This window comes from Bos indicus x Bos taurus, chromosome 23, assembly GCF_003369695.1.
Source record: "Bos indicus x Bos taurus breed Angus x Brahman F1 hybrid chromosome 23, Bos_hybrid_MaternalHap_v2.0, whole genome shotgun sequence".
In the NCBI taxonomy this organism is placed as follows: domain Eukaryota; kingdom Metazoa; phylum Chordata; class Mammalia; order Artiodactyla; family Bovidae; genus Bos; species Bos indicus x Bos taurus.
The window spans coordinates 13,552,446-13,578,566 of record NC_040098.1 but is presented as its reverse complement, the minus strand read 5'-3'; the positions used below and the strand labels follow the sequence as shown (position 1 = coordinate 13,578,566).

Sequence of the window (26,121 nt, the reverse complement as noted above, 5' to 3'; positions counted from 1 at the left end):
TTCATCAGATTCCTATCTCCTACCACGTGGCAGCCTTGAGGTATGGGTGATTATTAAACTTTAATAGTTAAATGGAAACAAAATTAGGTTATCAAGCGACATAGAGAAACCGCACTTTCTTCGGGCCGATTTGGGTTTGGTTTTTTTTTTTTTTTTTAAGACCACACGCAGGCCTCCACCATACGCAAAGCACCTTGGGAATTGTAGTCTTGGGCGTAGAGCGCTGTGGGCGGAGGAACTGGGACCCAATCAGCAGAAAGCCAACTTCCTTTCCAGCAAGCGAGTGGCTGGAAGTCAGCGGCGCCCGCCCCTGGGCGCAGTCGCGCCGGCGCTGGTGAAAAGCGCTTAGGAGCCGGCGGAGTGTGGGTACGTCTTGCATTCCCGGGGACAGTCGTCCGTGATACAGCAGTGCGGCCATGGCAGAACCACAGCCCGCGTCCGGCGGCCTCACCGACGAGGCTGCCCTCAGCTGTTGCTCCGACCCGGACCCCAGCACCAAGGTGGGCACAGAACCTAATTTTCCCGAGTCGGGGCCCCCTCTGCGTGGCGCGGCTGGGGCCCCCAGAGGGAGCAGTTCCCGGGCTCAACGAGGCCCGGCTTGGGCTGGATGATTCGAACTCTGGACTTGAACCTCATCCGGCCACCGCTGCCCTTCCGCCCGCCTTGGACGGATCGGAGTGGGCTGTCCCAACAGATCAGAGAAAGCATCCGTTTCTTTTAAGTTGTTTGAAAGACTGTGACCCTGCTTGCTCTACCTTGTTTGACTTGGGACAGTTACCTGAAACGTTGGCTCAGTCAGGATCAGAGTCCTTGTCTGTGGGTTGTGAGTGTTCCCCAGGTCAATAGCCCTGGCGGGTAAGAGCAGTTTCAGAACTCAAGTCTTGGTCGAAAGTTTCTACGTGCCGCCGGATCCTCCCAGCCTGGATGATTTTTCTTTATTTTTTCTTTTAAAAAAATTATTTATTTTTATCGATTTGCGGCGTGTCTTAGATGTGGCAGGCGAACTCCTAGTTGTGGCGTGTGGGATCTAGTTCTCTGACAAGGGATCCATTGGGAGCTTCTTATGTTGAGAGTGCAGAATCTTAGCCACTGGACCACCAGGGAAGACCCTGTCATTTTTCTGTAACTGCCCTGGCCCCGGGTTTAACTCCTCCAAACCAATCTGATGGCTCCTGACTTTAACCGCGCCCAGAATTTCGCTTTAGGTTGGCCTTTACAGTTGTTAACAGCTTTACTCCTCTGCTTGGGCTTAGTGCCCCATGGGAGGAATGTTAGAATCCTGGAGCTTAGGTCCAAAGAGAATCATGGAAATTCCTTCACTGATCCTCTTATTGCAGCTGAGACCCATTGAGAGGAATAACTGGTTGCATAGGAAGGCTTTTCAGCTTGCTTAACGTGTTTGTACTGAGAGTCAGTTGTAACTCACTCAGGTGTGGTGCCTACAGGCCTTATCAAGTTCAGACAGGGCACCCACTCCGGGGTTTGCTCCAGCATACTCAACACTGTCTGCAAATGCCTTTGTATGCATTCATTTGACTGGATAAGCTCTAATTTCTTGAAGATTGAGTGTGTGCTTTGTACAGACCTTTAAGACCAGTTGTTGACTTTATTCCCTGCTTGCTTTTTACATTCAGGGTGAAGAGTCAAACACTTCTAATTGCTAAAGCCTTTGACTACCACCTGATAATACTTAGCTTAGGAAAAATGTTAGTCACTGCACGACTAAGGGGGAAGAAATAAATATATACATTTCCTCTCACACTTATCTTATTTTTACACTCTTTAATGTTAAATACCTTGTTATTTCACATAATACCGATTGAGTTATTCAGTGTAAATTAATTTCCCAGATAATTGGACATTTTATATACTGGACTATTAAAAAAAAAAGATTCCAAAGAGAGCTTGATGAAATTGATTGAATACAATCCCTGTGATCTTAATTTATGCATTCTTAATTTAAGTAGATTTCTCTTGATTTGAAGGAATTATTTTTGGGAATTAGTCATTTTCGCTCTTGAGGTGCCATATGGGGGACATAAAATGGACTGTGTAATAGTACTAGTAGCTGGTATGTGTGGAGTTGTGCCAGACCCTGGTTTGTTAAGTGCGTGTGCTTAGTTGCTCAGTCCTGTCCAACTCTTTGAGACCCCATGGACTGTAGCCCACCAGACTCCTCTGTCCATGGGATTCTCAAGGCAAGAATACTGGAGTGGATTGCCATTCCTTCTCCATTGTTAAGTACATTACTTCATTTAATCCTCACAACTGTGCGAGGAAGCATACTCATTTCCATGTTACATATAAGTAGACAATGGCACAGTGGTGCTGAGTAATTTGCCTAGGGAGAGCCCACACTCTAGTCTCCACCCTGTTCTGCTTCTAGATACTGACTATAGTGTTTTGAAACTTGACTCAAAGAAGGCGTAAATTCAATGGTCATTGATCATCTGATATATGTAAAGAGCATGATAGGTACCTTGGGGGATATTGAGATAAACAAAAAAGTGAAGTTCCTTCCTGCATCAAACATACACCAACTATAACATAAGGTGGAACTGGGATTATATATATTGGAATTATAAAGCACTGTGGGAGCACAGAAGATGGAGATTTTAAAGGGTGGCATCTCTTGTTGTTCAGTCACCAAGTCGTGTCTGACTCTTTCTGACCCCATGGACTACTGCACACCAGGCTTCCTTATCCTCTGCTATCTCCCAGAGTTTGCCCAAATTCATGTCCATTAAGTTGTTGATGCTATCTAGTTATCTTATCCTCTGCCACACACTTCTCCTTTGCATTCAGTCTTTCCCAGCATCAAGGTCTTTTCCAGAGTCAGCTCCTCCCATCACGTGGCCAAAGTATTGGAGCATGAGCTTCAGCATTAATCCTTCCAATGAATATTCAGGATTGGTTTCCTTTAGCACTGACTGATTTGATCTCCTTGCTGTCCAAGGAACTCTCATGTCTTCTCCAGCACCACAGTTTGAAAACATCAATTCTTCAACACTCAGCCTTCTTTATAGTCCAACTCTCACAGCCTTATGTGACTACTATGGAAAAACCACAGCTTTGACTATACAGACCTTTGTTGGCAAAGTGATGTCTCTGCTATTTAATATGATATCTAGGTTTGTGGCACTAGTGGCAAAGAACCCACCTGCCAGTGCAGGAATCATAAAAAGACACAGGTTCATTCCCTGGGTCGGGAAGGTGCCCTGCAGAAGGGCATGGCATCCCACTCCAGTATTCTTGCCTGGAGAATCCCATGGACAGAGGAGCCTGGCGGGCTACTGTCCATAGGGTTGTAAAGAGTTGGACATGTTGAAGTGACTTAGCATGCATTAGGTTTGTCATAGCTTTCCTTCCAAGGAAATGTCTTAATTTCATGGCTGCAGTCACTGTCCAGAGTGATTTTGGAGCCCAAGAAAATAAAATCTGTCACTGCTTCCACTTTGTCACCTTCTATTTGCCGAGAAGTAAGAAAGCTGATTGCCGAAGATTTGATGCTTTTGAACTGTGGTATTGGACAAGACTCTTGAGAGTCCCTTGGACTGCAAGGAGATCCAACCAGTCCATTCTAAAGGAGATCAGCCCTGGGTGTTCTTTGGAAGGAATGATGCTAAAGCTGAAACTCCAGTACTTTGGCCACCTCATGCGAAGAGTTGACTCATTGGAAAAGACTCTGATGCTGGGAGGGATTGGGGGCAGGAGGAGAAGGGGACGACAGAGGATGAGATGGCTGGATGGCATCACCGACTCGATGGACGTGAGTCTGAGTGAACTCCGGGAGTTGGTGATGGACAGGGAGGTCTGGCGTGCTGTGATTCATGGGGTCACAAAGAGTCGGACATGACTGAGTGACTGAACTGAACTGAACTGATGGGACCAGATGCCATAATGTTAGTTTTTGAACGTTGAGTTTCAAGCCAGCTTTTTCACTCTCCTCTTTTTCATCCTCATCAAGAAGTTCTTTAGTTCTTTTTCACTTTCTGCCACTAGAATGGTATCATCTGCATATCTGAGTTTGTTAATATTTCTCCCAGCAATCTTGATTCCAACTTGGGATTCATCTATCCTGGCATTTGACATGATGTTCTGCATATAAGTTAACGAGGCAGAGTGACAACATACAGCCTTGTTGTACTCCTTTCCCAATTTGGAACCAGTCTGTTGTTCCATGTCCCATTCTAACTGTTGCTTCTTGACCCACACACGGGTTCCCCAGGAGTCAGGTAAGGTGGTCTGGTATTTCCATCTCTAAGAATTTTCCACAGATTTTTGTGATCCACATAGTGAAAGGCTTTAGTATAGTCAATGAAGCAGAAGTGGATGGATTTTTTTTTTGGAATTCTCTTGCTTTTTCCATGATCCAATGATTGTTGGCAATTTGATCTCTGGTTTCTCTGCCTTTTCTAAACCCAGCTGGTACATCTCAGAGTTCTTGGGGGTACTGCTTAATCCTATCTTGAAGGATTTTGAGCATAACTTTGCTAGCACGTGAAATGAGCGCAATTGTATGGTGGTTTGAACATTCTTTGGCATTGCCCTTCTTGGGGATTGGAATGAAAACTCACCTTTTCCAGTTCTGTGGCCACTGCTGAGTTTTCCAGATTTGCTGACATTTTGAGTGCATCATTTTAACAGCATCATCTTTTCGGATTTGTAATAGCTCAGCTAGAGTTCCACTGCTGCCACCTGCTTTGTTTGTTATATGCCTCCTAAGGCCCACTTGACTTCACACTCCGGGATGTCATGCTGCAGGTCAGTAGCGTCTATAGTATGATATGTAATCAGAGTATTTGGAGGCTGAAGACCTACGTTTGAATCCCTAATTCTATCATTGGCCATAATGATCTTAGCAGGACACTTGGGCCGAGTTTGTAAAAGCAGCTGCTATAAGGATAAAATGTATCTATGATCTCTAAACTATGAAAAGCAATACAATTCAAGGTTGTATTTTAACTGTGGATATCAGGGAGTGAGTCAAGAAGAAGGTGGGGGTGAGCCTAGACCTTGAAAGATAGATGGGATCCCAACATCACATAGGAGATGGTTGCATGGGAAGGCTTCTAGGTGGAGGAGACATCTGAGCAAAACTGTGGTGAGGTGGCAGAAAGATGCAGTGTGAAACGTGTTCTGGAGAAATGAGTTATGTGTTTTTGGTTCAAGTTATTTAAGCAGTGGTAGAGAAGACTGGAATGGTAGGTTGAAGCCAGATCTTGGAGAGAGCCTGGAGTGTCACTTCTAAGAAAATTGGATTTCATATAGTTAGTGGGGAACCACTGAGGGATTCAAATCATTTTATAGAATAGATTGGAGAGATCTAAGCCTAGAGATGATGAGGACACCTAAAAGGTGAGAAAAGTGATGAGGACCTGGTTTGGAAAGGAGAAAGTGGTAGAAGGTCAACTTGTTTGTTGATCATTTGCATCTTTGTCATAGAGGCAGATCAAAGAATATACAGCTACACCACATCCCGGGCAGACATACTAACTTGCTTCAAAAAGCCAATGCTGCTATCCCCAAATAGTGATCTCCTGACATTCTGTTTACTGTCTCTGTCAGTCCTCTTTGATACAGTTACTTGATGTCCCTTCCCATCTGAGTGGTAGATGAGGAGGTCAGGGAATACTTTTAGTGTTGGTGACTCTTCAGTTTAGTTCAGTCGCTCAGTCATTTCCGACTCTTTGCGACCCCATAGACTGCAGCATGCCAGGCCTCCCTGTCCATCACCAACTCCCGAAGTTTACTCAAACTCATGTCCATTGAGTCAGTGATGCCATCCAACCATCTCATCCTCTGTCATTCCCTTCTTTTCCCGCCTTCAATCTTACCCAGCATCAGGGTCTTTTCCAATGAATCAGTTATTTTTATCAGATGGCCAAAGTATTGGAGTTTCAGCTTCAACATCAGTCCTTCCAATGAATATTCAGGACTGATTTCCTTAGGATGGACTGGTTGGATCTCCTTACAGTCCAAGGGACTCTCAAGAGTATACTCCAGCACCACAGTTAGAAAGCATCAGTTCTTCGGTGCTCAGCTTTCTATATAGTCCAACTCTCAAATCCATACATGACTAATGGAAAAACCATAGCTTTGACTAGACAGACCTTTGTTGGCAAAGTAATGGCTCTGCTTTTTACTATGCTGTCTAGGTTGGTCATAGCTTTTTTTCCAAGGAGCAAGCGTCTTTTAATTTCATGGCTGCAGTCACCATCTGCAGTGATTTTGGAGCCCCCCAAAATAAAGTCTCTCATTGTTTCCATTGTTTCCCCATCTATTTGCCATAAAGTGGTGGGACCGGATGCCATGATCTTGGTTTCCTGAATGTTGAATTTTAAGCTAACTTTTTCACTCTCCTCTTTCACTTTCACCAAGAGGCTCTTTAGTTCTTCTTCACTTTCTGCCATAAGGGTGGTGTCATCCGTATACCTGAGGTTATTGATATTTCTCCTGGCAGTCTTGATTCCAGCTTGTGCTTTATCCAGCCCAGCATTTCTCATGATGTATTCTGCATATAAAGTTAAATAAGCAGGATGACAATATACAGCCTTGACGTACTCCTTTCCTGATTTGGAACCAGTCTGTTGTTCCATGTCCAGTTCTAACTGTTGCTTCCTGACCTGCATACAGATTTCTCAAGAGGCAGGTCAGGTGGTCTGGTATTCCTATCTCTTTAAGAGTTTTCCAGTTTGTTGTGATCCACACAGTCAAAGACTTTGGCATAGTCAATAAAGCAAAAGTAGATGTTTTTCTGGAACTCTTGTTGCTTTTTCGATGGTCCAACGGATGTTGGCAATTTGATCTCTGGTTCCTCTGCCTTTTCTAAATCCAACTTGAACATCAGGAAGTTCACGGTTCATGTAGTATTGAAGCCTGACTTGGAGAATTTTGAGCATTGCTTTACTAGCATGTGAGATGAGTGCAATTGTGCAGTAGTTTGAGCATTCTTTGGCATTGCCTTTCTTTTGGATTGGAATGAAAACTGACCTTTTCTAGTCCTGTGGCCACTGCTGAGTTTTCCAAATTTGCTGGCATATTGAGTGCAGCACTTTGACAGCATCATCTTTTAGGATTTGAAATAGCTCAAACGAAATTCCATCACCTCCACTAGCTTTGTTTGTAGTGATGCTTCCTAAGGCCCACTTGACTTTGCAATCCAGGATGTCTGGCTCTAGGTGAGTGATCATACCATCGTGATTATCTGAGTCATGAAGATCTTTTTTGCATAGTTTGTATTCTTGCCACCTCTTCTTAATATCTTCTGCTTCTGTTAGGTCCATACCATTTCTGTTCTTTATTGAGCCCATCTTTGCATGAAATGTGTCCTTTGTATCTCTAATTCTCTTGAAGAGATCTCTAGTCTTTCCCACTCTATTGTTTTCCTCTGTTTCTTTGCATTGATCACTGAGGAAGGCTTGCTTATGTCTCCTTGCTATTCTTTAGAACTCTGCACTCAAATGGGTATATCTTTCCTTTTCTCCTTTGCCTTTTGCTTCTCTTCTTTTCACAGCTATTTGTAACACACCCTCAGACAGCCACTTTGCCTTTTTTGCTTTTCTTTTTCTTGGGGATGGTCTTTATCCCTGTCTCCTGTACAATGTCATGAACCTCCGTCCATAGTTCTTCAGGCACTCTGCCTATCAGATCTAATCCCTTGAATCTATTTGTCACTTCCACTGTATAATCTTAAGGGCTTTGATTTAGGTCATACCTGAATGGTCTAGTGGTTTTGCCTACTTTCTTTAAGTCTGAATTTTGCAATAAGGAGTTCATGATCTGAGCCACAGTCAGCTCCTGGTCTTGTTTTTGCTGACTGTATAGAGCTTCTCCATCTTTGGCTGCAAAGAATTTAATCAATCTGATTTCGGTATTGACCGTCTGGGGATGTCCATGTGTAGAGTCTTCTCTTGTGTTGTTGGAAGAGCGTGTTTGCTATGACCAGTGCTTTCTCTTGGCAAAACTTTATTAGCCTTTGCCCTGCTTCATTCTGTACTCCAAGGCCAAATTTGCCTGTTACTCCAGGTAGCTCTTGACTTCCTACTTTTTCATTCTAGTCCCCTAGTCCCCTATAATGAAAAGGATACCTTTTTTGGGTGTTAGTTCTAGAAGGTCTTGTAGGTCTTCATAGAACTGTTCAACTTCAGCTTCTTCAGCATTACTGGTCGGGGCATAAACTTGGATTACTGTGATATTAAATGGTTTGCTTTGGAAACGAACAGAGATCATTCTGTCATTTTTGAGATTGCATTCAAGTACTGCATTTCAGACTGTTTGTTGACTGTGATGGCTACTCCATTTCTTCTAAGGGATTCTTGCCCACAGTAATCTCCTGTTTGACCACTTCCAATTTACCATGTTTCATGGACCTAAAATTCCAGGTTCCTATGCGATATTGTTCTTTACAGCATTGGACTTTACTTCCATCACCAGTCATATCCTCAACTGGGTGTTGTGTTTGCTTTGGTTCTGTCTCTTCATTCTTTCTGGAGTTATTTCTCCCTTGATCTCCAGTGGCATATTGGGCACCTGCCAACCTGGAGAGTTCATCTTTCAGTGTCCGAACTTTTTGCTTTTTCTTACTGTTCATGGGGTTCTTTAGACAAGCATACTGGTGACATTTATGTTGGGTTTTACCGAATACAAAGGAGGTAGCTAGGTAGAATTGGGTGCAGGGATTGAGGGAAGAAAAATGGAAAGGAAAGAATAAGGACAGTGGCTAGATGGATGAATGACTTTTCTCAGCAGAGAGAACTGTAGTTTATATAAAAGCACAGTGAAAATAGAGAACCGATGCAGGGACTTGCAAGTATACAATGAGACTGAAGTTATAAGGCAGTGGAGTTAATGGTGAGGTACACAAAGCAGTCACTGGGATTCTCAGAGAAAATATGAACATTCCCACTTGGTTCGTTTTTCTCATCCTGCGAAGATTTTTGTTTGGCAAATACATTTTTAATATATTTGGTTTTTTTAGTATATTTCTGTGTATAATTTTAAAAAGATATATATATATATATACACACACACACTTATGGTGGGTGCATGCTCTTTTTTTTTTTAAACTGCTAAGAGTATGAAATCAGAACCATTTAAGATGACCAGTTTAGTGGAGTAATGACAAAAGATGAAGTTAGAGAAGTATGCAACAACTGTATGCGCTTGCTTTGGGGATTTTCTTCTTAAAGCTGTAAGGCACCATTGAAATTCTGATCTTTAACCCAGAAATGACACAACTGGGTTTTTATTATAGAAAGCTCAGTCTGGTAGCGTTCTCAGAATTCTGGATTGCATCACTCTGGATTGCATTTGGGTTTGAACTGTGGTGTTGGAGAAGACTCTTGAGAGTCCCTTGGACTGCAAGGAGATCCCACCAGTCCATTCTGAAGGCGATCAACCCAGGGATTTCCTCGGAAGGACTGATGCTAAAGCTGAAACTCCAGTCCTTTGGCCACCTCATGCAAAGAGTTGACTCATTGGAAAAGACTCTGATGCTGGGGGGATTGGGGGCAGGAGGAGAAGGGGACGACAGAGGATGAGATGGCTGGATGGCATCACTGACTCGATGGACGTGAGTCTGAGTGAACTCCGGGAGTTGGTGATGGACAGGGAGGCCTGGCGTGCTGCGATTCATGGGGTCGCAAAGAGTCGGACACGACTGAGCGACTGAACTGAACTGAAGCTCACAAGAAGCAGACAGACCTGGGAGGCTTCTTTTTTTTTTTTTTTTTATGTGGATCACTTTCAAAGTCTATTGATTTTGTTACAATGTTGCTTCTGTGTTTATGTTTTGGTTCTTTTGGCGGCAAGGCTTGTGGGGTCCTAGCTTCCCACCCAGGAATCAAACCGCACCACCTGCACTGGAAAGCCAGCTCCTGACCAACGTGACCAGCAGGGAAGCCCTCCAGGGAGGTTTGGACACTCGCTCAGGCAGGAAGTAGTGAAGACATGAGCAAGGTAGTAGTGATCATTGGAGAGGCAAGGACAAAGATTCCAGAGGGACTTGAGCAGTCAGGTTGATCCAATCCAACGCTTGGATTGGGTTACAGAAGGAGTGGCAGAAAGAAACTAGGAACTAGGAAGATTTGTCCATGTGTCTGACTTGGGCTAACAAGGGATTCTAGAGACATTCCCTGAGGGGGATGTATTAATAGTAGGAGTGTTTATCTGGGCTGTGATTAATTTGATATTTGACTCAGGTGGAAATGAGTAGACAGATGGAGATGTAAATCCAGAGCTGAGGTTAGAGGTATGGGCTGGGGAATACAGACTTGGGAATCAAAAGCAATAGTTGGTAGTACAAATTCTGGGGTATATTTTATAATAATAACAACAAGAGCAATAGTAAGTAGAGTAACTTACTCTGAGACAGTACTCTGCTAAGCACTTACATGCATTTTCCCATTTATTTTCCAACTCAGCCCTAAGAGCTGAAAACCATTATTATTTCCATTCTAAACATGTGAAAACTGATGTTCAAGAAAAGTAATGATTTACTCAGGGTAACAGAGAGAGCCAGCATTTGAATCACATTGCCTCTGAAGAATTATTAATATTTCTTTCCTACTTGTGTATGTTTTTCTCCCTTTGCATGAGATTTGAAAGGCCTCATGATACTGAGGGCTTCCAGGATATTCCTGTTTCTTTTATTTGTTGTAAGAGTAGTCGGGTGCAGGTATGTTTACAAATACCATAGGTAATTTTTAAAATAAAACTAATTTCCTTTGTGTCTCCTACCTGTTTTTGTCTTCCTTATTTATAGGTCAAGTATACTTGCAGTATGTTGTTAGCTGTTGAGTGGGAAGAAGGAAAGAACCACATGAAATCAATTTAGATAGGACAATAAGTGTAGAGGAAGTGGCTGAATTATTTTCTGGAACAACTGTTATTCTCTGACATAGGTTGAATCAGAGAAGTAATAGTAGGAAAAAGATAGTAAAAAAAAAATGTATCATAGCATAGTATATCAACCATGTGCTCCAGCTGTCACATAGTAAATAGTCTTCCCCTCAAATACACTTCTTTTTCCAAAATGAACTTTCACAGAAGGCAATTGCAATTTTTTTTTTAAGTCAGGAAAAAGCAAAACTTTATCCATTTCTAATTCATAGGAGATGTGACACCTAGGGGTTAAAAAGTTAGGCTTTTTTTCCTTGATAAGAATCTGACCTTTGGTTATCTCTAGCTCTCTTTCCTCGGAGAAGGCAATGGCACCCCACTCCAGTACTCTTGCCTGGAAAATCATATGGACGGAGGAGCCTGGTAGGCTCCAGTCCATGGGGTTGCTAAGAGTCGGAAATGACTAAGCGACTTCACTTTGACTTTTCACTTTTATGCATTGGAGAAGGAAATGGCAACCCACTCCAGTGTTCTTGCCTGGAGAATCCCAGGGACGGGGGAGCCTGGTGGGCTGCCATCTATGGGGTCGCACAGAGTCGGACATGACTGAAGCGACTTAGCAGCAGCAGCAGCAGCTCTCTTTCCTACGAAAATGCTATTTGCTACTTGGCAATATTGCTTTCAGTAGAAATAACTTGACTGGAAGGTTGCATCTGCAAAGGGAGAATTATAAATATCTAATATAGCTTTGGGTATGCCTGAATTCAGTGACTCTTATCACTGTCCCATGTGAAAATTCTGAAAGCTGTGCCTGTGGAGTTGCTACTAGAGATAGTGGTACACAGGGCTTCGACACCAGGGTGATTCCCACTCCTGCCCTAACGTGGATCTTCTCCCTGCACCCGAGCTGTATAGATTCTTTTCCAAACTCTTGCTGAAGAGAGACACCTAACACCACTCTGTTGGTAAACTGTGTTTTCCTGACGGATAGCCTCCTAGCCTATAGTTGTCTTGTGACTCTGAATGCTTAGTTGAACCTGAAGAAGACCCTTTGCTGGGGGTAATGCATCACATTTGAAAATTCATTGGGAGAGAGAGTTGATAGGCTCCATGGAGAGTTGGCCTCACTGTTATTAAGACGAGAACACACAGTTCAGACAAGTATAAAAATTTCTGAAAGTTTAGCTAATGCAAGATTGAAACTTTTATCCTGAGGTTGCACCTATTCAGTCACATCTTCAGGATCCACTTCTAATTTTAGTTCTCTTGTTATTTCCACCACATCTGCAGTTATTTCCTCCACTGCAGAGAACTTCTCAAAGTCATCCGTGAGGGTTGCAATCAGCTTCTTCCAAACTCCTATTAATGTTGATACTGTGACCTCTTCCCATGAATCATGAATGTTCTAGATGGCATCTAGAATGGTGAAGCCTTTCCAGAAGTTTTTCAATTTACTTTGCCCAAATTCATTAGCGGAATCATCATCTATGACAGCTATAGCCTTACAAAATATATTTCTTAAAGAATAAATCTTGGGAATCAGAATTACTCCTTGATGTATGGACTGCAAGAATGGATATTGTGTTAGCAGGCATGGAAACAAAATTAATCTCATTGTTCACCTCCGTCAGAGCTCTTAGATGGCCAAGTGCATTTTGAATGAATGTATTAAAGGAATCTTATTTTTTTTCTGAGCAGTAAGTCTCAACTGTGGGCTTAAAATATTCAGTAAACGATGTTGTAAGCAGATACGCTATCATCCAGGCTTTATTGTTCATTTATAAAGACCACAGGCAGAGGAGATTCAGCATGATTCTTAAGAACCCTAGGATTTTCAGAATGGTAATGAGCATTGGCTTCAACTTAAAGTAACTAGCTGTTTTTGCTCCTACAAGAGAATGAGCCTATCCTTTGAAGCTTCGAAGGCACTGACTTTTCTCCAATTGTGAACGTCCTAGATGGCATCTTCTTCCAATAGAAAGCTGTTTCATCTACATTGAAAGTCTGTTTAGTGCAGCCACCTTCGTTCATTATCTTAGATCTTCTGGATAACTCACTGCAGCTTCTGCATCAGCACTTGCTACTTTACCTTGCACTTTTATGTTATGCAACTAGCTTCTTTACTTAAACTTCATGAACCAACCACTGATAGCTTCAGACTTTGCTTCTGTAGCTTCCTCACCTCTCTCTGCCCTCTAGAATGGGAGAGAGAGCCTTGCTCTGGATGAGGCTTTGGCTTGAAGGAATGTTGACTGGTTTGATCTTTTATCCAGATCTCTAAAACTTTCTCCATATCAGGAATAAGGCTGTTTTACTTTCTTATCATTTGTGTATTCACCGGAGTGCACTATTAACTTCGTTAAAGAGCTTTTTCTTTGTCTTCACAACTTGGCTAACTTGGTGCAGGAGGCCTAGCTTTCAGTCTGTCTTAGGTTTTGAAACACCTTCCTCGCTCAGCTTAATCATTTCTAGCTTTTGATTTAAAATACGAGACATGGAACTCTTCCTTTCATTTGAAGTCTTAGAGACCATTGCACAGTTATTAATTGATCTAATTTCAGTATCGTGTCTCAGGGAATAGGGAAGCCTGAGGATGGGGAGAGAGATGGGGCAGTGGGCTGTCAGTGGAGTAGTCAGAACACACACAATGTTTTTCAATTAAGTTTGTCATCTAATGTGGATGTGGTTCATGGCACCCCAAAACAATCACAGTAATAGTATCAAAGATCATTGATCACAGATCATCATAACAAATGTAATGAAAAGTTTGAAGTATTGTGAGAATTACCAAAATGTGGTCAGGGATACAAAGTGAGCAAATGCTGTTGGAAAAGTATCACTGATAGACTTGTTGGGCACAGGATTGTTGCAGACCTTCAATTTGGGGGGAAAAAACAACCAGTATCTGTGAACTATAACAAAGTGATGTGCAATGAAACAAGATATGCTTATATAAAACAAAAATAGGAAGACTCTGCAAAGCAGAGAGAAGAAGGCAGACTGGGTAGGGACTTTGAAACCCTAGGAACCTCATGGCAGTAAGTTTCCTGGGTTTTCTCTCTGCCTCATATAGCCCAGACTTAGAGCTAAAGGCTTAGTGATCTGGAAATGCCAATGGATGCACACACAAAAAAGCTGAATGAATGCCTACTTTCTCTACCCACAGGACCAGGAAATATACAGTATTTCCTGATAAGTCAGAAAACTTTTAGACAACAAGTGCTCTACTACAACCAAATCCCATAGAGAAAACAGTGGCCTCAGCCACACCTGTGCCAGCAGAGGCTGAGTGGGGAGTTTAGTCTTCCAGCCAACTGGCTATAATAAGGTGCTCAACCTCCCCGTGCTACGGTAGCATCAGAGAAGACTAGGGAGCGATGATTTCGTCTTGCCAGGCAGTAACAGTCTTTCCCCTCGTGCTGTTATCAGTGGAGAAACACGGAAAACCTAGAATTCTGCCCCGGCCCAGCAGTGGAAATATTTTAAGACAGTTATAAATCAGAGAGAGGAAAGGGATATAAGGAGAGATAAGGTTTCTACACTTCACTCAAACCATTTTATGATGATGCCAAATGCTGTGTAAGTTACAACTGATATAGATCAGTGGAAAAGAGTAGAACCCAGAAATAAACTCACTAATAAAAACCCAACAAATTTTTCACAGAGATGCAAAAGTAATTCAGTGGAGAAAGGATAGATTTTTTGAACAAATAGTGCTGGAGCCATTGGACATTCGTAAAAAGTGAAGCCCTACGTTCATGTCTTATACCAAAAAAAAAAAAATCTTATACCTTGATCCTTTGGTTCATTCCCGGCTCTGCTTTTTATAGTTTTGTCAGGATTATATTGTAGGCACATAGTACATGTACTAGAAACATCCCTGATTGGACCTTTAACGTTTTTGCACAGTAGTTTTAAATTAATTAAATTTGGAAATTGCCCTCTCCCACTCCTGCAAAAGACTGATTATTTCTATTATTCTTTCTTTTTGTAAGGCAGAGGAGCAAATCTTTGTTGCTTAGCAGTTAACCGAGAAAGCCTGAAACTTTTTGAGCATAAAAGACATCTTTTACTGTTCTGAATTTAGAGCATAATAAGGGAAAGACATCCTTGGGGGCTCAGTTGTAAAGAATCCACCTGCAATGCAGGCAATGAGGATTCCATCCCCAAGTTGGGAAGATCCCCTGGAGAAGGAGATGGCAACCCACTCCAGTATTCTTGCCTGGGAAATCCCAAAGACAGAGGAGCCTGTCAGGCTGTAGTCCATGAGGCTGCAAAGGTTGGACACGACTTAGCAACTGAACACCCAAAGGGAGAGACAAAGTTAAAAACTGTCCCATGAGATAAGACATCAACTTTTAGGCACAAGTCTTTCTTTAGACACAAGATATATTTATTTCAAACAATATTTTAGAACAATAGCAATAAACAGTGATTTTTAGTAACTTTTAAAGAAACTTTTTTCCAAAATCATTTGAGTGTTTATCAGAAGTAACAGAGTGGTTTAACATTCTGTTACAGAGAATTAACAGAATGTTTTGGTGATAAAAAGAAAACTGTTACCTGAGCATAGAATAACTAAATCATTTTATAAAAAGCAAACCCTGCTTGTTTTTTTAACTATCATCCAAATAATACTTTGGCAGCAAAGGATTTATATGCCTTTACTCTTATGAATAAATCCATTAACATTGAATGTATTTGTTAATCTTTTTGCCATATATAGACTTTTTTTTAAGGTTAAATGATTTTGGAATTTATATTACTCTGTGTTTTCTTAGAAATAATGTATTTATCTTATTAAGTCTTCTCAATCAGAAAAGTGGTGTATCTTTCCATTTTCTAAACTGTTTTTGCCATCTTTATTGAGATAAAATTGACATATAACATGTATGTCATAATATCGTATGTATGTCCACATACTTCTAAAACAGCATTTTAAATGTCTTCATATATTCTATTATGCCTGTGTTAAAGCAGGAGATGCAGGTTCAATCCCTGGGTCGGGAAGATCCCCTAGAGAAGGAAATGGCAACCCACTCCAATATTTTTGCCTGGGAAAACCCATGGACAGAGTAGCCTGGTGGGCTACAGTCCATGGGATTGCAGAGAGTCTAACACGACTTCACTACTAAGCAACAACAACTAGTTTATCTAACTATTTCTTCATTGTTAGAGGCAGTTTAGCAAGGTGGTTGAAAGCAAGGACTTTGGAACCAAACTGTTTGGACTGAGGTTTTTTTTTTCTCTGCCAGTTACTTTCTCAATAGTAAAATGGGGATGGTATAATATATACATTATATATATATATATAATATATATATCATAAGGAGGGTTGTTATGAAGATCATATAAGTTAATTTCTGTAAATCATTTAGAACAGTATTTGGCACACAGTTACTTTGTAAATGCGGTGATGAATGTCTTTATACATAAATCTTTGTCAAAGTTTCTAATTATTTCCTTAGATAGATTTTTAGAAGGGCAATATCTTGATCAATGAGTATGAACTCTTTAGGATTCTTGAGATCCAGATTGCTGCTTAAAAAGATTTTAGGATAGAATAGAAATAGGGATAGGATAAACAGGGTTGTTGAACTTGTTTTACAGAACTTGGCACGAAATCTATAGAAAAAAAAATTTTTTAAACCCAACTCTTTGACCGAGCTACACAAATTTCAGCATAGCTTTTATGGACTGAACAGAAGCAATAATAAAGCCATGATGGACTAAGGGATTGCCATAGTGGGCTGTTGGTATCTTGTTACAGAAAGCAAAGCTAATGTTGGTAACAAGTAGTAAAAATTAAAGGTGTTTAATACATGGACAGGGAGGCCTGGCGTGCTGCAATTCATGGGGTCACAAAGAGTCAGACACGACTGAGTGACTGAACTGAATTGAACTGAATACATACTGTTTCCCCTTAGGATTTTCTCTTGCAGCAGACCATGTTGCGAATTAAGGATCCTAAGAAGTCACTGGATTTTTATACGAGAATTCTTGGAATGACGTAAGTAAACTGTTGGTACCTGTGATGTTTAAATACATAGCTTTGCAAATATAGGCAATGTTTTCAGATCTGTTTTAAAAATAGATTAAAGTTTGCTTCAAAGGTCACAAAAGTGCTTTTGGCCAGGAGTCTGGGACTAGGCTCCCAGCCAGGTTCACTGGGCAGCAAGACACCAGTGCTTGCATTTTCTCTAACTCCCTTTTCACTGAGAGCTGCCAGTTAAATCCTTAACATGCCCAGACCATTTTGATGTTATGGCCACTCTTAGCCTCTTGTTTTCTTCAGAAAAGATATAGCTATAAAGACACATTATTTAGAAAATTTAGTGAGTTTACCTAAAGTTGACCATCTGTCCCATTTTATAGGATATGTTCTCTTTTTCCAAATAAGTAATATTCACTGATTTGATACCTTTAACATATTTGCTTTTCTTGATTTGTTTCCCTAAATAATATGAGGGTTTTTATTTATTTCTGGTAGTATAGAGAGTAAAATAATCTTTAATTTACTGCCTAGATAACCTTCATTGACATTAAGAGAAAACGTCAAGTAATACAGTATATGTCTATATTTAGAAAATCTGACTGCTTCCGAGAAATACAAAGTGAAAAATGACAGCCTCCCTCTCCTAGTTCTCTTCAAAGATAACGGCTGTTAACAGTTTCTTGTCATTCTTTCCAGAAAAAGTGGTTTTGCGCATAGCTCCGTCAGTAAAGATTCTGCCTGCAATGCAGGAGACCTGGGTTGGATTCCTGGGTTGGGAAGATCCCCTGGAGAAGGAAATGGCAACCCACTCCAGTGTACTTGCCTGGAGAATCCCATGGAAAGAGGAGCCTGGCAGTCTGCAGTTCATGGGGTCATAAGAGTCAGACACGACTTAGCTACTAATGCACCATGACATATTTAAAGGACGTAATGAAACAAATGTATTGAACGTCTGCTATTTGCCAGGCTCTTTATATGTTCTTTCATTCAGTCTTCACAAAAGGCTTATGAAATAGCTTATATTTCCATTTTACATGGAAAGGAAGAAACCAAAGCTTAAAGGCATTAACTTACGGCACCAGATCCCACAGTGGGAACATGGCAGAGCTGGAATTTGAATCCAGGTCCAAACAACTCCAGTGTTGACATTATTTTTAAAGAGCCCCAAATAGAGTACTCAGATGGTGAAGAATCTGCCTGCAATGCAGGAGACCTGGGTTCGATCCCTGGGTTGGGAAGATCCCCTGGAGAAGGAAATGGCAATCCATTCCAGTATTCTTTTTTTTTTTTTTTTTTAAACGTATATCTTCATTTTATTTGCCTGGAGAATTTCATGGACAGAGGAGGCTGGTGGCTACAGTCCATGGGGTTGCAAAGAGTCGGACATGCCTGAGCGACTAACACAAGAGTACAGATTGATGTTCTAGTGAAAGATAATGCTGTGCTGAGAAGAGCAGTGTAAAACACGTTTAAGTGCTCCATTCGACTGGTCTGTAAGAGCTTAGGCAGTCTGCTTTGGTAGGTGCAGAGATAGTTTTTTGTGATTGGAGTATTTGAATTGTATGACACTTCATCATAAACATGTTTGAGTAAGAGCTATTTGTGATGAGTCAGTGGGTAGATCTTAGTGGGCTAAGGCATATTACATAGCAGTAATAAGTAGAAGATTTGGAACAGAACTCTAGAAACTTATTATTTGCTATGCTTCAGTCATTCCCTCTTATTGGTGTTGAATGAAGTCATTTTTGAGCATTTAATCCTCCGTAATCTAAAGAAAACTATACTGTGTGTATCCTCATTTCACCCTACTCCTTGCGAAATAACGTCACACTCTAAGTTCATTTTAGAAGCCACAGCTTTGTTGAATCTTCTTCAGAACCTCAGGATGCGGAATTCATGCACTTCCTCTCACAGTCTCTCCTTTTCCACTGCTCTTTTCAACCTACAAAAGAAACTTAAGTCTTCTGTATTGTAGGATAATTGTCGCTCTCTGCTCTCTTGCGGTCCATCCCATCATTAGGACTGTCTGTACAGATAGATCCCACTTGCTCACCTCCCATTCTCCAGCCTCTGCTGTGCGTGCTGGTGAAACTGCCCTCACAGGACCTTTCTGTATCTACTCACTTCTCCTCAAACTTAATCCTGTCTGACCTTTCTGCAGTATTTGGTACTGTCAACCACTTTATTATGGACATTCATGTCTTCTGTGCTGTTAATCTGCCCTCTCTTAACACCTGTCCTCACCTTATCTTCCTAGGAGTTTTGGCACAGTAACTGAATGCCATATATCCTAAAGGTGTGAGACATTATATTTTCCACTGAAAAACAAAATTTTCTTTTGAAGATATCTTTTGACACTTATCCAGGTACCATAAATCCAGCTAATTTTCATTGTATTTGAAGAACTGATGAATTACAAGTTTACATTTAATTTTTTTAAATTTCACTGATATTTACAGATAAGTTTTTTAATTAGACTTTTTTATTGATTTTTCCTTGCTTTTTCTATTAAAACAGCCTCACTGTGTACTGTTCTTATTCTCAGTAGAACTCGAATATTGTCATGTTGATTTTAGTATTAATCGACTTTTCTTGTAAGTTGAGTCAGGCTTGTTATTTAATTTCAGACTACTCCAGAAACTTGATTTCCCCACTATGAAATTTTCACTCTATTTCTTGGCTTATGAGGATAAAAATGACATCCCAAAAGATAAAGATGAAAAAGTAGCGTGGGTATTCTCCAGAAAAGCTACACTTGAACTGACACAGTAAGTATGAGTCTTTATTTTGTTTATATATTCTACATTTTTTGGAAGCTTTTTTTTTTTTTTTTTTTAACTTTTCCCCCTTACTTACCAGCTTAATTCAAACTGGGTCTTATCTAACCACTTTCCATTTGTAACAATATCTTTGAGTATTTTTTCATGGATCTTTATATTGTTCTTATGGTGCAAGTAGGGCAAATGAGATCATTTGCAGAGAATGTAATAATGAAATGGCAAGATGTTTGTCAAAATGTAGCTAATGAATGTTTGGATACTACAGCTGAGATTGTCATAGGCATTCTCCTTTCTGTTTTATTCTGTATGCTGTTTTTGTGCAGTCTTTAAAAATTAACAAAACAGATTTGTTTCAGGGTGTGCTATTTCACGTGTCTCCTGAATCAGAACAGCTCTGGAGTCAGACAGACCTGGCCTGAGTCTTGCCTCTGATGACAGCTCTGTGATCAAGTTATACCACCTCCCTAAGTGGCAGTCTCATTTGTAAAATGGAGATGCTCAGATCTAACCCATGCAGCTGTTTTGAGGGCTTCATGAAATATAAAGTCCATAGCACAATGAATGGTAGTTGCTATTATTATCATTTTTATTCTTATCCAAATGCCTAGTTTTATTGTCTCCTTAGTCTAGTTCATCATTCTTTGCCTGTTTGCTCTTTCTGTTGTTGAAAACTTAACGTGTACAGTAGCAGAGATTAGACCAAGTGTATTAAGTAGCATATATACATGGAAAGATTTCAAAGATTGTTGCAGCTTTCCTTTCAGAATTTCTGTTCTCCAGGTCACTTAGAATTATGTTTTCTCTCCATCTGTAGCAATTGGGGCACGGAAGATGATGAGACCCAGAGTTACCACAGTGGCAATTCAGACCCTCGAGGATTTGGTATGTTTGCCTATTTGTGTGTAATACACTTTTATGGTTTTGTGATTTTGCATTGGGTACCTATTTATGATTGTAAGCAATCTAAAACATTAATTTTTAGATTTTTGTTAGTATGGCTATTTTTATTTCCACATGTAAGTTGTGTCCAACTCTTGGTGAACCTATATACCCTGTGGAATTAGACAGAGGACTAATTCCTCTGTCTGTGGAATTCTCCAGGCAAGAATACTGGAGTGGATAACCATTCCCTTCTCCAGGGCATCTTCCTAACCCAAGGATTGAACTTGTGTCTCCTGCATTACAGGTGGATTCTTTACCATCTGAGCCACCAGGGAAGCCTAATTTTATTTAGGAATATAATTTCATCATGTCAATCTAAACTTTACATTTATTCTCTCACCATGGTTTCATTTTTCAGTCTCAGTACTGTATTTCCAGTAGACTTTTAAATTAAAGAACAAAACCAAAAATGATGGTTAATAATAATCCTAATTTCTGCTAGTATACACTTCTGCCTTAATCTAAAATCTCTCAATCAAATGCCAGGATTATCAGTTTAAATGGACTGGTATATAGTCATTATCAACAATTAGCTTATTAAGCATGAATAAATGGATATCGTTTTTTTAAGTAGGTTATTAACAGATTGAACTCTTTATGAGCAAATATTGGGCTTATGTCAAATAATTTATAATTTAGAGCAACTAATTATTATACCCAGCCACTTAGATTCTTGTTCTTTAATATTTTATAGGTTTTGAACCAGCTTGATTCAGTCTGTTTACAGATGCCTTGTGTTTTGAAATTAACTAGTTTTGGAAGCCACTTGTGGCACATGGATACCCTGTTGTAATTTTTCCTTCTTTCTCTCTGCCTTGTTTTGGGGGCGGTTTTACCTAAGGTCACATTGGAATTGCTGTTCCTGATGTTCATGGTGCTTGTAAAAGATTTGAAGAACTGGGAGTCAAATTTGTGAAGAAACCTGATGATGGTGAGTCTGCTACTTGTTTTCTTCAGGCCTCTCTTTAGTTCTGTGACATTTACTAAGCACTCACAGAGGGTCCTGTTGTAGTTAAACCTTTTGGTTGCAAGTGACTTTGAATCCTACTCCAACCAGCTTAAGGAAAGAGAAATGATTGGAAGCACACTGAGTTACCTTAGGAAACCAAAAGGCAAACTCGAGGGTGGCTTCACATGGGACTAATTGCAGGATCTGGAGAGCCGCCAAAGACTGAGGCCGCCTCTCCACCCCTCAACCCTGCCCATTTCTCAGTGACCACCAGCTTTTACTATCTCAGGTCTATCTAGCCACCCAAAAACTAAGTTCCTTAAAGTCTGTTTCTTCTGCTCTTAATGTAACTACAGCAAGTCTGTTCAGTTCATAATTATTTGGTTTTTCTTTTTCATCCTTTTACAACTTTGGCATGTCCTTATGATTTAGGTATGTCTCTTGACAATAGTATGTATCTGGATTTTGTTGGATTTACATGTATTATAATTATTTTATTTAGATCTATTTTTGCCATCCCATTTTATTTTTAAAATTTTTAATTTGGAATATTTCACTGTTTCATTTCCATCTTTTTTTTTTTTTTTTTAATTCCAATTAGGAGATTTGATATCCAAAAATCATCCTCCCCAGTAAAACAAGAACTTGCTCCCTTCTACCTCCATTATCTTACTATACCCAGGCTGGGATAGTATTGATTTATTTTTCTTTTTTCTTTGGCTTGTTTTTTTAAGATAATAAATATGTAAAGGTATATATTTTTTTCTCCATATATCTCTTGCTGTAACATCTTTTGGATTTTTCTGTCCCTTTATTAAGTACCTCAACCAAAACTGCTTTCAAAGGGTTTGTGAGGCAGAACTCTTGAGGCATTCCATATACCCCAGAACCTCACCTTTATATATATATAAATGACAGTTTTGTTGTCTATAAACCTTAGGTTTATTTTCCTTCAGTCTTGAAAATACAACTCTGTTGTCTTATTTTTCCCATCCAGTGTTGCTGCTGAAAAATCTGCTGATTTGTGTTCCTTTGTTTATTTTCTTCTGTTTTGTCCTAGAAGCTTTTTATATTTGTTTTCTTTGTCCTTGACTTCCTTCTGGGGATTTCTTCAAACTGGCATACTAATTAGCTAATTTTTCCTCAGATGTATCTGTTCTTATATTCGTCTTTTGTATTCTCATCTATTGTATTATTTCACCTATTATAATTTTGATTTCTAATTTTTGCTGACTTCCTTTTATATTGCGCAGCTGGTAAAGAATCCATCTGCAGTGCAGGAGACCCCAGTTCAATTCCTGGGTCTGGAAGATCCCATGGAGAACAGATAGGCTACCCGCTCCAGTATCCTTGGGCTCCGTTGGTGGCTCAGACAGTAAAGAATATGCCTGCAGTGCAGGAGACCTGGGTTCATTTCCTGAGTTGGGAAGATCCCCTGGAAAAGGGAATGGCTACCCAGTCCAATATTCTTGCCTGGAGAATTCCATGGACAGAGGAGCCTGGAAGGCTACAGTCCATGGGGTCACAAAAAGTCGGACACGACTGAGCAACTTTCACTTCACTTCATTATAATTTTGATTTCTAATTTTTGCTGACTTTCTTTAATATTTTCTTATTCTTATTTCATATTGGTTATATTTAATATTCCTCATTGTTTTTACATATTTCAATAGTTCTTGGTCTATCAATCTCATATTTGTTCTTCAGTTAGAATTTATAATCCATTGTTTGTTTTATAGTTATATTCCTCAAATTCTTATTATTTTGGTCTCAGAGATTTGGGTGGGTTTGTTTTTATTTTTTTACTGAAACTATTAGCTATTCCAACCATCAGTTCAGTTCAGTCGCTCAGTTGTTTCTGACTCTTTGTGACCCCACGAACCGCAGCACGCCAGGCCTCCCTGTCCATTACCAACTCCAGGAGTCCACCCAAACCCATGTCCATTGAGTCGGTGATGCCATCCAACCATCTCATCCTCTGTCATCCCCTTCTCCTCCTGCCATCAGGCAATGTGAGTGGGGGAAGACCAGACCTTGGTTCTTAAAATTCCAAGTGATATCAGGGACATGTGCAGGGCAGAGAGAGAAAATAAGAGTTAAGACAAATACTTCACATTCTGTAGTCATATCCTTTGCCCCCTTTGTCCCTGATGTAGTATTTGTAGGAGACGCTCCTGGCATTGTTTTTCCCTAACTCTGGTTGTGTGGCACGTGTAACCTCTGGGAGATGAGTTGCTCCCCACCTGTTTTTCTGCCCTTACCTACCCCCGAGGACATCTGAACCAGTCGTTCGAACCTCCCGCACTGTGGGAGTAGGTGCTGAGGCCCAAGGCACTGGGAGAAGCAAGAGCCAAACTAGCAAAACTCCTTGTTTATTCTCCCACAGCCACGATGGCCTGCCTTGTGGTCTGGCCACAAGTACCCCTTCCACACAAAGTGGGTTAAAATAGTCACCACCTCACCCCTACCATTTCTGTCCCCAACTGTTACATCAGAGGCATCATACTTTTCTCCCCCCCATTTTTTATCTGTGTTCCTCTGAGGCTGATCTTGAGGAGAGGAGCCAGAGATAAAAGTCAAACTAATTCAGCATCTTGGTACCAAAATAAATTTCTGAGGTCACACTTTTTCCATTTAGGCAAACAACTCTACTCCTAGACCTGTTACCCTCTCAGTCCCAGTCATGAGGTCCTGGGAGAAAGAATCTGATTGGCACAGCTTGGGTTACACAGAATAGTGTATGACCAAGCATCTGGGTCCCTTGGCTGGCTAGATGCGCCATGCTACCGGCTCCCTTGAGCATCTGCTGTCTTTTTCCTCTTTAAAATAAGGCAGTTTCTGTGACTACTCAACTAGCTGCATGAAGTTACATTGTGCAGGTGCAGTAGTTACCTGATACCTACAAGATACAGCCAGTCCCACTGTTTATTTCAGGAGAGTTGGTTTACAGCTATGTGTAGAAGATAAAATGTGTCATTCTGAAACTCGTGCATCTGGGCCACACCAATAGATTTTTTGAAGTTAAAACTATAAATGAAATAATGTAATTAACTAAAATGTAAAATAAAATTTGAATTAATAAACATTATTTTAAATTTATATATATATATATTTTTTTAGGTCTCTCAAATAATGAAAATTATTTTGTTTTACAGGTAAAATGAAAGGCCTGGCATTTATTCAAGATCCTGATGGTTACTGGATTGAAATTTTGAATCCCAACACAATGATAACTATTATTTAGTTCTGTGAGAATGCTGATTTGAAATTTCAGTGGAGACATTGTAGAAGGTAAAACAGGAAATCATGTGATTCAAGATATTCAGATAACAGAAGCATCCAGGACTGATGGATCCTTGTCCCAACTCAGATTATTCTTAAATCTCTCTCCCTTTACTCTTTCAGCTGTTTCCCCCTAACTGTTGTTCAGTCATCCTAGTTTTAATGTAGTGCCTTGTCTTATGTCCTTGAATCTAGTTGTATAACTTTACTTTTTTAGGCAATAATTAGAACAGTTCCCTTCAGAGGCTGCATTTGCCTTCCATCTCCTGAAGAGATACAAGTCTACAAGTCTGCCTTTGAACCATCATTTAAAATATAAAAAAACACTGAACATGTTTTTGTTATGGTTACCTTCTGGGGTTTCAGTTCCTCAGAAGTAACTTTTCACAATGAGAAGTTAAAAACCCTGAACAAAAATGAAGCTCACGTATATTTCAAATAGTATAAAGTTTATTTTACAAAAGAGAAGTGACTCTCGGGAGAAATTTAGAATCATGCTGACACAGATGCAGATAGAAATACTAATTTCTTCTTTACAGAGTACTCTGAAAGTTCAAGGACTAGCCTCTTTGGGGATGGGGAGGAGGATGGGAATATTATATACTGGTTATGCAGACACAAACTAGACTGTCACATACTTTATCTCACTTAATCCTCCACAGTGTCCTGTGAGATAGAAAGCAGACTAACATGCAAAATCAGTGAATCCAAGGCAATATAAATAGGCTCAAGTACTCAAGATCTCATCATCGTCATCACTTTTAGTATTTAGCTGTACCTCACAACATCTCCTTCATTAGTCTTCTTTGTAAAAGCCTTCAGTGAGGTTGAGCATTGCCTTCTCGGCTTTGGAGGCTTGAGTACCATGGTGAGGAAGAAGCAGTGGAGGAAGTCAGGAGCACACAGCTGCTCTGGGAATGCCCGGCCATCCCTGTGCAAGTGGTGCTTGTGTTACTTATGAAAAGCCCCTACCCCAAGGTCTTCCACATGGCAGCGATCATGTAGGATACGTTACGTTCAGTGATAACACAACTTAGTTATCAGAAGTCAGCTCAGTGATCTTCCTTGCCATGACTGATATTTGATGGGTTTTTAAAACCAAACTGATGTTGAATATTTCTTACGGCACAGATAATAAGAACATCCAGTTTATGGCTTAACTCCATTTAGATTTTTTTTTTTTTGCATGCGGACACTATTGGAAGACCTTTGGATAGGTCTTATGCTGTTAGAAGCATTTTATATTTCCTTTTTGGATGGAATGGGTTTATGTGAGCTATTTGAACAAGTGGCAATACTCAGACTGAAATAAAATTTTAGATAAGACTATG

The 26,121-nt window shown here is 40.3% G+C and overlaps 1 protein-coding gene across 1 annotated transcript; it reads left to right on the top strand.

The window, feature by feature from the left end:
• Positions 1 to 321: 321 nt before the first annotated feature.
• GLO1 (glyoxalase I) lies at positions 322 to 26,121 on the top strand. Its single transcript, XM_027524035.1, has 6 exons — positions 322 to 500; positions 16,770 to 16,852; positions 19,465 to 19,605; positions 20,432 to 20,499; positions 21,401 to 21,490; positions 24,664 to 26,121. The coding sequence occupies exons 1-6, from the start codon at positions 417 to 419 to the stop codon at positions 24,750 to 24,752; spliced, it is 555 nt and encodes a 184-aa protein (XP_027379836.1). The 5' UTR covers positions 322 to 416; the 3' UTR covers positions 24,753 to 26,121.